The 12,103-nt window shown below is 44.0% G+C and overlaps 1 protein-coding gene across 1 annotated transcript in view; it reads left to right on the plus strand.

Annotated features, from left to right (window-relative positions):
• Window positions 1–10,959, plus strand: part of GSAP (gamma-secretase activating protein) — a 42,153-nt gene extending 31,194 nt beyond the window's left edge. Inside the window, exons 23-30 of the mRNA XM_010016375.1 lie at window positions 249–344; window positions 4,589–4,659; window positions 5,209–5,303; window positions 6,442–6,561; window positions 7,556–7,617; window positions 9,507–9,611; window positions 9,750–9,843; window positions 10,859–10,959. Of these exons, the coding sequence (XP_010014677.1) occupies window positions 249–344; window positions 4,589–4,659; window positions 5,209–5,303; window positions 6,442–6,561; window positions 7,556–7,617; window positions 9,507–9,611; window positions 9,750–9,843; window positions 10,859–10,959 (744 nt within the window). The remainder of the gene's footprint in view (window positions 1–248; window positions 345–4,588; window positions 4,660–5,208; window positions 5,304–6,441; window positions 6,562–7,555; window positions 7,618–9,506; window positions 9,612–9,749; window positions 9,844–10,858) is intronic.
• The last annotated feature ends 1,144 nt before the right edge of the window (window positions 10,960–12,103 follow it).

Consider the following 12,103-nt stretch of genomic DNA (forward strand, 5'->3'; position numbering starts at 1 on the left):
ATTCAAAGTTCAACTTAGCACTCATTTTGCTGAATTTGCACCAAGTAACCATTCTGAATGTTCACATATGCTGTTGTATGTGGCGAGATTGTATTGACCTTGGGATGTCACTCTGAACTGGGATTTTGTAACAGAGAAACATTTTGTTGTGCTGATGTCTCTTGATCAGGCCTTGTACCTGCTGGACCTTTCCCATCTTTCTGAAGATGCCCAAGGACACTGAATTGTTGGCTTTTCTTTTCCCCTAGATGGTTGCTCAGCTAAAGGATCACCTTATGAGACATCTGCAGTATGTAGGAAAAAAGAAGATTGACCAAATAGTTTTGGATTACGTTGCAAACCTGGTTAGTTTGATTTCATTGTCACTATTGCGAGTGAGTGTGTATTTGTTGGAGGCTAAGGTCTTGTGTATGTACTGCGTGTATATAGCTTATATTTGATGGGAGGAGGTTGTTTTTAGTATGGTCAACTGTATTTGCTGCTTAATGTCATATATATTGATAAAGGAAATAATGATACTTAAATTATATTAAAACCAGTAGTATTGGTCACCTGGAATACAGAAGAAACAGTTCCCTTTACAGCTTGTACTGATATGGTCTGCTCCCTGAAGTGAAAATGTGAACTCATCCTGAAAGTTGAAAGAATGGTCTTTAGATGCATTTTGTTTGCTGTAGAATATGTTGCTGCATGTCTTGAATAATGAAAAGTGCCAGCAGGGGAAATAAAAATTAAGCAGAGAAGATTTCACTCCACTATGACATGAAAGTAAATCATCACTACTCCTAAATACTGACTTTTATGGGCTTTATGTGAGTGTAACAGGAGACAGAGTTTTGCCTGAAGAAATCCATGTAAACTGCAGTGAAAATTTGCTTTCCAAATTCTTAATTTTCTGTGTTTCATCCTCTTCAGAGAAACTTTAAGAAAAATTAAGCTGTAAAAACTGTGACTGTTGTGCACAGAAATCAGTGTGCCTGCTTTTGTCTGTTTCAACACTGAGGTTACTGACTTTTCTATTCAGGCCTTGCTCTGCAGCTTCTTGACAAGTTGTTTCACTGGTAGTCAGCAGTCTGTTTACTGTATCTGTATAGGAAAGAAGTTAAAACTAGTGGCTCATTAAAACAGGAACAGCACAGCATGGACCGAAGCTTTGTACCTGCAAACAGTGCTGAAAAACAGCACAAGTGGAATGTTTATTCTCCTTCTGTTCACTTTCCAGTTACCATTTGTTCATTATTAATAGAAACTGAGATAAAAGATACAAAAATGCCTGTTCAACCTTGATTTACAAGACTAAATTATTGCAGAGTAAATCTTACAAGCAAACCAAATCTCAGCCCCGCCCCCAGCAGCAAACTCTCAGGATTATTGAATTTTTTTAGCATCACTAAAAGTAAGAATTCCTTCAACTCAATTTACAGTCTTCTCATTCTTAGAAAAGCTGCTATAAACAAAGATAATGTGTCCCTAAAAATTGCTGCTGCATCTGAGGCGCAGTTTGGAAATCTTCAGAAATGATTTCATTGTTAGGGTTATGTTTCCCCTCATCTTAGTCAGAAACTCTTGCATCTTAAACCTTTCTGTTTGGAAGATCTTCAGGGGCAAGAATTGTTTCGATTCTTCTGACAGTTTTCTGTAGCATCATCAACGTGTAGCTGAGCTACTGAGTAAAGAAACATGCAGAGAGTTGAAATTATAGCTCATCTGTTTGCTTTCATAAAATATTTTATTACATACAGGAGCAAAGGAGTGGCTGAGAATAGGGCTCCATGGTGTGTAACCACTGTGTAAACCAGTTGCAGCCGAACTCAAAGGAGCCAAGACATGGGAGCATTGATAGTTCCTTGTAAAACAACAGAGGAGTGGTTGGTTGGTGTTGGAGACCTCTGTGTATTTGTATACAGAGAAGTAACATGGGGAAGTGTGAATGAAACGTCTCAGTGGGGTTTCCCTTGGGTACGCAGGAGGTCTGCAGAGCCTGAGCATGCCTGGGTACCAGTCCACATGCCCCCTCGCCTGCAGCGGTTGTTTGTATGGCCATATTCTCTCTTTCCCCTGCAGTCACTTTATCTTGGCTTTACTCCGTGTCTGTTTCTTCATTTCAGTGGGGCAGGAAAGGGGTGAATAACTTGCAGAAGCAGCATGACATTTGCTGCCCTGGCAGCAAGCGAAAGGGGAGGCAGAGTGACCAGGCAGCTGTGGCACAGGGAAGAGACAGGCCAGTGCAGACTGTTAAAATTGCTCTGAAAGCTGCTGCAGGGCTGCACCTCTCTGCTCATGTCTGTGACTGGCTGTCATCTGGTGAGGTCTCAGCTGCACAGGGACAGAAGACAGACACCATCTGGATTTGAGCTTCCCCAGGACTGCCTCAGATCCCCTGCACAGGAGGGCATCTGGGAGGCAGCAAGACTCTGTCTCACTCCGTTTTCTCCTTTGCTGCTGATACTTTTCTCTGTCTGCTCCCATGTCTCACCTGTAGAAACACCCCCAGGAGCTGAGCACTTGTGGCTCCAAGTGACTGCAGTGGAACTTGAGTCTGCTCAGCACCGCTGCTTGAAAACGTAGATTTTTCAAGGTGGGAGGTACTTTGCGAATGTCAGGCTCGGCCCTGCTGCGTGCACTGTCTTGCTGTTGGTCAGGTTTTCTCTTACTCATTCAGAGCACTCCAAGGGAAATGGTTTCTGATATTTGCCCAGAAAAAACTCATTTTGTACATCTTTGTTACTAAGTGGACAATGGCTTGGCCGTGAAGCTGTGGGTCAGGCTCTTAACTTGGTTCCCAAGAGACCCGCTGCTGGCCTTGGTGAGGAAGCTGCCTGTGCTCCTAAGAACCAGATAATGTTTCCTTTCTCTCATGCACATTATCCTGTGTATTATGTACTGGAAGAAGTTTGAGTCATGGCTTCTCTTTCTGTATGTGTTTTCTTTGATGTCAATTGTAGGTGGTAGATGCTGGTGTCCAAAGTGGTTTGATGAGGGTGTCTTGTCATAAGCATGCCTGTATTTAAGTATCATGATAGCTTCCTAAATCATATGTTCCTATGATTCAGGAAGTTGCCATCTTTCTGAAAGCCATACAGTTTGCTGTATTGTTAAGCAAAGAATATTGATTCTGGAGTATCACACCCATGAAACAATTTTTGCAGCACAAATAAGAGGTGACTTTGGAGTTCGTAAGAACCTTCCCCTCACCTCAACACTGATCTTCAGATCCAGCTGTAGCTCCTAATGCAGAGGTCTTAGCTGCACCCTGTGTGCTGGCCAGAGATGAAAGTCATTCCGGCAGCATGTGTGGTTGTTGTGACCCTTCTCTGAAAACTGGAAATCACTCATTTCTTGGAAAATGAGTGGGGAAAACTTACTGTACTCCAGAGAGATTAAACCGGAGCTTTCCACTGCCTCCAGGAAGTATGAAGATGGAAAGTATTAAGTGGTTATTCTGCATCAGATAGCTGCACAAGGCTGGATGAAGTGGTGGAGGGAGAAGGTGCTACCTTGCAGAGCTTTCTGGCCAAGGTGCAGTGGGGAGCACCCAGGAGCAACTGAAGGCCAGTATTCCTTTTCTTGCCTTTGCATAGGAACCTCTCTTGTGTGTCCTGTTTCTCTCTTGCTCAGAGCCTGTGACAGGTTAGAGGTTGGAGGAGGCAGAGCCTATGAGGAGAAACAAGAGTGGGGAAAAAGTATTCCTGGATTCTGTCCATCTTGGTGAGGGAAAAGGGGTTTGTAACTTCTCATGACACCTCTCTGCTAAAGAGGGGCCAGCCTTGCTTCCTCAGAGTTCCCTGGGGCTGACTGGTTACTGCACTTGGAGGTGCAGAGATAACAGGCGTAGAGGAAGAGTCTCAGTTCTGTTACTGAGATCTGGAATTGGTTACACTTGACAACCGTGAGGGGCTGGCTGGAGGAAGTTAGTTCAGCTTTCACGTGTGGTTTCTCTCTTTCAGCTGCAGAAGCTTAGAAGGCCCAAGTGAGAGCAGGGCTTATGGCTTTGGTACGATGATAGTCTGTGCTGGGAGCACAAAGAAGCAACAGTATGGGCTGAGGAGTTCTTTAACTTCACTAAGGACAGAAAGGGGCTCAGTAGAAGGGGAGAAGTATTTGCTTGTCTCATTTTTCCTTCTTGCCAGGATAGATTTGTGATTCCTTCAGCAGGCTTCTCCCAGCAAACTGAGTATTTTGCTGTTTTCAGCATCATCCAGTTTTGTCTGGGCCCTTGGGACCTTTCCTTGACAAATGGGATGTGCAGTTTTTGCTTTCATGGCAAACAGATCTTTGAGAAGTTGATGCAAGCACATGAGATCAGTTGATTCCCAAGGAGCACAATGTATGAAGATCCTGCATATCTTGCAGAATGCTTTGACGAGCTGGAAGCACTTACTGTAAACTTTTGGAATAAGGCAATTCAGTTACAATTCAAATTTTAATCAGTTTTACATTTTGTGCCCCTAGGAAAAAAAACCCAAGGATAAATGTTGGAGTGTTATGGGAAGTTTTTGACATAAACTGGTGTGTGAAGTGAGTGAAGACCAAGCGCCTGCTGTACATAGGCTCCTAGAAACATTCAGTCTTCTCTTTTTCATTGCAGCTGAATCTGGTGCATCAAATTATGAAAGAAGTTTGGAGGAGACACCACCTTCATTCCTGCATCTTCTGCTTGTGAGCAAGTGATTTGTTAACGTTTTCAGCCTGCCTTTTAAAATACAGGCCTAATAGTTTTGGTCTTCAACACTACTTGCTTGAACAGTCAGTGCTTACTGTGAATGTCAGTGTGACTGACACGTAGTCTTCTTAACAAGCCCGCTGTCCCCCTCTGAGCCAACAGTACTATTAAGCATACTGGCAATTTAACAGCTGGAATTCAAAGTTGCTGGGTTCTCAGTGGTCTGAAGAAGGGAAGTGGGTCTTAAATGCTATAAAAGTCAGGTCACTTACACCAGCACTCAAAATGTTTCACCTGTTGCTGTTGATACCAGCTGAGCCGTGGAATATGTAGGACAGGGGGGAGAAGGAAGGGGATGCCACAGAGACTACATGTGCGAACACTGGACAGCTAGTGCTGCTAGGTGACAGACACTAAGTAGATAAGATTGCATCCCATGGCAGCTCACCCAAAACTGTGCACATGTAGTACAACAAGATAACCGTATCTCCAGCAGAGTGTGGGCATCTCGGGTTCCTAATATGCTGCTGCTTTGTTAAATACAGCAATGAGAGAGGAAGTGCAGGAGAGTTTGCAGTGTTCCACATCATGAGTCGGATTCTGGAAGCTGCAAATGGCATGTGCCTGCCTTTACCTCCTGGTAAGTCCTGTGTTTTGCTGTTTTAATGCTGAGTGAGGAGAGCAGTGCTGTGAATTCCTCCCAGAAGAGCACTAGTTGCAGCACGTGTGTCAAGTTAGTTCTGGCAGTATTGAAGTCTATTCAAAACAGTTACAGAGGGGAAGACCCTCCACAAAGGTATGCAGAGGAAACTGAATAGTTACTATGAATAGAGACAAGAAAGGTTGTCTCTAAATAAAGGTTTAGTTCTGTTTTCAGCTTCAAGTGGACTGGGTGGGCATAGCCTCAGCTTTGAATGAAGGTTTAGACTTCCCTTTTAGAAGAAAAGACTTTACTTTTCTTATGCAACTAGACTTTAGTGTCAAGGGCTGCAAGGGAAAATCCTATCCTGGGGCAAAAAGAGAGTGGTTTTCCTTATGCTGTTGCCCCAATAATGTTTTTCAGTTTTATGCTGTGAAAGGATTACCTCCAGCCCTGATGGAAGAGCTGGTCTTGATAGAACTTTCATTTCCTAGAGCTCCTCATAATCCCTTAGAGTCTTTTCAAAGCATGAGCTTATTTCTGTTGGGGAAAGGCTTCTTAATGCTTTCTGGTTCAGTCTGAATCTCTCTAGTTTGTATTTCCTGATCTGTCTTCACTCTTTGAAGCTGCCTGTGGTCTGAGGTTGTCCCTGACACGTGCACTGTGTGGGCACAAATGCTGCCATGGAGTGGTGTCACCCGATGACAAGACCATCATCTGCCTGATGTTAAATGAGACACTGAAGCCTTAACACTGTGTGTGGGAATGTGTGAGGGGCAGCCACATACTGAGGGTGGTGAGGCCTCAGGTTTTGATTTATTAGGAAGAAAGAGGGAAATAAAAGACAAATTAGTAACAATTCAGATATAAGGCAACAGCCTGGAGATGTTTAATGACTGTGCGTGACTGTAATGACTGTTTTCAGTCCCAGGGGCTTTCCTCTTTCTGACAGGATTGTACTTGAGAGGACTTAAAGGATGCCTAAAAAAGACTTTTGATAAGCTGGTTTCCTCACCAACTAGCTGCAGTCAGAAGTTAAGGAGAGTGGTGGCTTTAACTGCAGTAATGCCAGTCTCTAGTACAGGCTTAGGAAAAAATACGTATTGTTGTACCAAACAAGTTGGTTTCTCTTTCACAGGTTTTCACACTCTGCACTTGGGGCTCGGTGTTCGATGTCTTCCTCTGCACACCCTCCTGCACTACATTGATAATGGAGTCTTGCATCTGACAGAGACCTGTGTCAGGAAGTTGCTGAAAGGTGCAGTGAGTTTCACGTGTCCCCTTGTTCCCAGCCAGCTAACTGGAGTGATGTCCCTTCAGCCATTCAAACTCAGACACAGGATTTACCACCCAGGAGACTCGGCTCCTCTCACAGGGTTGTTTCAGTGAGGGCTGTAGCTGATGGTGTTGCCCAGCTGAAAGGAGACAGTTAGAGCTCAGACTATTCGATTGAGCTTTTCCATAGCAGACAAAGAAATACCAGTCTGGGGAGAATTTCAGTTTATAGTTTTTCCACTTGGGACTTCTGTGAAAGTGAGTACTAAAGATCATCACAGAATTTGTTGGGGGATTCCTGTGACTCTGTGGAAGTGCACTTATGTGTAGGAGGTTAGTGTGCTATACAGTCCTCAGCTTTTGCTTTAATTATGTTTGGAACAAGGGGAACAGGCTGTTGGTCTGACCTCAGTGCCACAGAAGGTTATGGAGCAGTTGAAGATGTCCCTACTCATTGCAGGGAGGTAGGACTAGATGATCTTTAAAGAGCCCTTCCAACCCAAACTATTCTATGATCTAATTGCCTTTTCTAGCTCAGAAGGGAGGAAGAGGGAACTGTAGCATGTTTCCCAGGGTGCAGCATGAACAGGAACAGATACTCCAGCAGTAATGCATTTCATCACAGCTGCAGCCATGTTCCTTTGTAGTATGCTCTTTCTCCAGTGCTCAAGAAAATATGTTCACACAATATGGTCTCTCAATCTGTGATGGTCTTGATAAATTCACTATAAATGTGGGGAGTTCTACATAGTCAGAACACGTTGGAATTACTGTATAAATTGTTACATAAAAGGGTGAAATTACGTTCAAATATACAGAAAAACCTTTATGTAGATGGTATAAACATGACTAACACTCCTCGTAGCCCTTATTTAAAACTAACATTTTCATTTCATTGCAGAGATGTTTTCAGAACATCTTCAGTGAAAGCTGAAAGTTTTAGTTGTGTGGGGTTTGTGTTTGTGTTTGTCTTGTAGATCTGGATGACACTGAGAAGAATGAAAAGCTGAAGTTCAGTATTGTCATGAGGCTTCCCGAGGTAATTAATGACTTCGGATGTTGTTCCTTGGATTTTGGAGCTGATAGGTAGCTCCTCCTTGTGCATAGGGTCAAGCGGATGGAAGGCTCAGCTGTGCTTCAGCCAGGGCACAGGTATAACCTGAACCTCCATCTGCTGCTCGTGACCTGCACACATTTGTCTGTAGTGTTTTACAGTGTCTCCTGTACCCTGCAGGCGTCAGACAAGACTGACACTGTTCTGCAGAGTACTCATCTGCATAAAGCAATAGGGGGTTAGTGGGGTTTAAAGGGGATTTATGAGGGGGGTTGTGTGTGCTTTTTAGCATCTGCAAATGTCTTTCTCACTCGTGACCTCAGCATTTGGTTTTATACATTTAATCAAATATGTTCCAAAGCTGGTACAGTAAAAGCTGTAAAATCAGATTGCACCACAGCAGGGATTGAATTACAGCATCTCCCACCTCACTCAGTGCTGAGGTGACCCGGAACTAACTGCTGGTGCTCCATTAAAAGTTCCAACAGAATGGGAAACTGGCTTCTCCTTTTCCCCTTTTGCTGCCAGTGCACACCACAGTGCTGCAGGGGAGGCACAACAAAGCAGTGAGCAGAGGAAGACCAGGGATTCCCCCCTTGGGGAGAGCCTTGCAAGTAGAACAGGCTTTTCTCAACATAAGTTGCTTATTGTTTGCTTGTTACGGGCTGTTCATATAGTTCAAATGGGCAGAAGTGCCTCTTTGGTTTTCCTCTGACAAGGACTTCTTTATTTGGCTGCAGTTTTGAGAAGGGGGTGGGGAAGGAGAACTCCACAGGAGGTTCCTTGTCCTCAGTGTCTTGTTTTGGGCAGGGGTTGGTGAGCTGGGGTCAGTGCAGGGCCGCTCTGAGCTGCCAGCCCCAGGCCTGGTGGGCCGGGAGCACCGCTCCATCCGTGCCAAGGGCTGAGCTGTGAGTGCTGTAGGGGCCATGTGCTGCTAGTTACATATGCACAGTGGACTCAGTGCCCTATTGTATCTATTTACAGCTTTGGGAAAAAATGCAGAGGATAGTTTGTTTGCCAAAAAGGACGCTTTGGGGTAACTTGGACTATTTTGAGCAGGGGACATTCAGCAGCTGACTTCAGTGGCATCAGAAGCAAGTATTTAAGCACCATTGAAACTGTACATGAATTCTTCCAGCAGTTCTGTGTTGCAATACAACTGAAAGTAATAGTGGGGAAAAAAAAGTCTAGATAGGGAAAACCACAGAAGGTGGAGCTCATTTCACAGTGAGTTCATATTTGCTTACTGGTTACGATTAGAAGCTTTGGGACATCTGGGTTTGAATCTCTTTTGCCTTTGTGAATGGGAATCAACATTATCCATTCCCAGGATGAGGTCCTAAATAATGGGATGCAAACTATGTTCCTAGTATCTATCCTTGTTGGCATTCTGCTTTTGTAGCATTCCTTAGGCTGAGCCCCAGAAGCCCCATCCTGAACGAGCACTGAGGAACGGGGCATCGGTGGTGTTCTTTGGGAGAAGACTGGATCTAAACCAGAGAGTCACAGCAAAGGATAAACAGTCATTTTAAGCATCCGTTAATGTTTAAGTACACGTGCAAAGTGGGACAGAGGTAATGGCACACACCAGTTGGTAGAAACCTACTGTGTAGCTCCATGAGTACTGAGTAGCAAGGTCTGGATTGTTTCCCACACCTTGGGAGCATGTTGTTACCTCTCAGTTACTGCCTGTGAAAGAAAGGCTCCACGGCTAAAAGTGACATCTCAGCCTCTGTCATCAGTGTCTGAAAGCAAAGCATTTGTGTTACAGCCTGGATTTTGTTTCAGGTTTTTTCCTCCCTTTTCCCCCTCCCAAGTTTCCCCTCTCCTGTGTTTATGTTCTCAGGTTTGGGGGTTTGTTTTTTGCTTACTAGGCTCTTGGTCAGAAGGTCCGACAGGTTTGGAATCATCCGATAAACGCTAATTTAATGGCACGGAAATACGTGAAGGTCTTGCTCGAGAAGCTGGGGACCAGGCAGGTGAGAGCACATTCTTTATTGCTCTGCTTTGGCAGTGTTGAGGTTCCTGACCTTTCTGTAAACTGTAGCACACTCGAGGTAACACGAGCACTTGGTACTGTGCGACTCTGAACTAACCTGTGATATTCTCCCTTACAGTGTAGCAGGCCTGTCCCTGAGAGGCTCTCGGTCCCTGTAGAGTTTTTGCCACTTAACTACCTGACCAGTGTGTTGGCAGAGATCGAGAACCAAGGTAAAGTTAATTCTGAACTTTGGAAGACCAGTAATTGTTACTTTTGATGATCACACTTGGCAGTGCCCTGACTGTGGACGTAACAAAGCTCTACAACTGCAGTGATGTCTGAACGTGTAGGTTTGGTTGTCTTTCTGCTGATGGGAATTGTCAGGAGGCTTCTTCACTGCACATCCTCTGTGTGTTGGATCCAGTTGGCAAACCTGCATTTTTGAGAACACGTAGTGAATCGTGGTTCATGTACAGCATGGTGGCAGCTGTTATTCTGTGTTCAGATGGGGAGAAGGGCTTCCTTATTTAGACAGTGTGGTGGCTAAGAGGCATCAGATCTGCCACTTCAGAAAAGAGCACCCACCTCACTAGATTAGGAGGTGCTCTGAAGTAACATTCTCATCTCAGAGCTGTTCCTGTTTGTGAAATACAGTTGGTTAGGGCACTTGTTTCAGACAGTGAACATCAGCATGTGAAGACTGAATTCTACTGAAAAATGTATTAAGGGAAGCACTGTACTGTTTGGCATTACTGGCTGTGCCTGCACTGACAAAATAAAGTTGGGATAAGGACCTACAGAGTAAACCAAGGTTGTCCATGTATAGATATATTTCTCTTTGAGGAGTAAAAAGACATAGAAGTATATGGGAATTTGCCCTGGTCCCTGTTATGTGCTAGCGCCAACATGGCCACTGTGCTTAAATCTTTTGGATATCCAGTGTAGAATTAGTGTGGAAATCCTGGCAGCCCCAGAGGGGTCTGGCTTTGCTCTATGGGATAGCGTTTACTTAAGCCCACTGACAGGAAAGTTTTTGCCATGGGTGAGCATCCAAACAGCTCGCTGAAAGCTGTAGGTGTTCTGTGTAAATGAGAGCACAGCTCCACCTATTAGCTCATCTTTTGGTGCTGTAGATGAAGATGTTTATAACAGTGTCCTATAACAGTGCAGATGTTTGTAACAGACAGACAGACTGCAGGGCTGAGCGCACGATGGTGTAAATGCTGACTCATGATGTTTCTGTAGGTGTGCAACCACAGGAGAAACAAGACCATATTAATGTGAGATTTGTGGAGGAAACGGCACTGAAACACACCATGACTCTTTTGGGCCTCAGATATTCCTGAAGTCACCTGTGTTGGAGAAGGCTGCCTGGCTGTGGTGCTCATCAGAAGTACTCACACAGAAGTGAGTGTGCGACCACCTTTTTCTTTGAAACTTAAATGTCGTGTTGTTTTCCAGGTCATCTGCAGCTTTGGGTAGCCACCATTACAGACATGAGCTGCTCAAAGCAGTGTTTGGTCCAATGTATTAACGGTGAAATTACTGACTTTGAGATACATCTTACAGAAATGCATCTGACACAAACCCAGCTTTGAAATATGTCTGTGGTTTCATTTTGAAGTGGTCAAGTAAGCGGAGCTACAGTGAGTATCCACACATGCTGTGAAAATTGCTGTCGGTGTCAGTTATGTTACCAGCTAGACAATCCTGGAGAAGGTAGTCCAGTTGTATTGTACTGTAACAAGAGGCCAGTAACTGTTTACTCATTTAGATTAATAAAAGCATTTCTTGGTGTGATTACGTGAAGCAGGTAAGAATAACAAATGATGAGTCAGTTCTTGTCTATAACGCACCAGTAATGATGTGTTCAAGGCTTGTGGTGGCCACGTGTTGCCTTACGGTACTGCTGCCTTCAGAGCTGGGTTCTAATATGTTCAGTTTTATAATTAACACAAAATATAATCTCCTTAAAGAGCACGAGACATGGTTCTGTTGTTGTTTGTTAAGATGTGTGTAAGATATTGTAAGCAAGACAGGGTAAGAAAAAAGTTCTGTAGAAATTTGTCTTAACAGTAGCTTGGATGAAGTTTTACTTAGTTTTTTTCCATACAACTTTCATGTTACAGTGCAAACCTCAGCTTCAGAAGGAAGTTATGGAGGTTGCCTTTCCTTCATTTTCGGCTGTTATTTGTACATAAGTCCTGTGTTGGTTGGTTGGTTGGTATTGGTTTGAGTTCTGAACTGTGACATTAATTTACAACAGGAATAGCGGTTTGCTACGCAGAGAAGGTTTTAAGTTTGACATGCAGGATTTCTGCAGTCTCCACTGGATTGAAAACCAACTTTGTCAAAGCTTCAGACAATTAAACTGATGAAACTCATTGCCAAGTTCATAGATTTTGGAGGTTTTCAGGAACAGCCTCTGGTGCTCTCTCTGAGGAGTTTTCACTGGTGCTTCCTGTTCCTTACCAGTGAAACCAAAAGGTC

Source organism: Nestor notabilis, unplaced genomic scaffold, assembly GCF_000696875.1.
Source record: "Nestor notabilis isolate BGI_N333 unplaced genomic scaffold, ASM69687v1 scaffold11156, whole genome shotgun sequence".
In the NCBI taxonomy this organism is placed as follows: Eukaryota; Metazoa; Chordata; class Aves; order Psittaciformes; family Psittacidae; genus Nestor; species Nestor notabilis.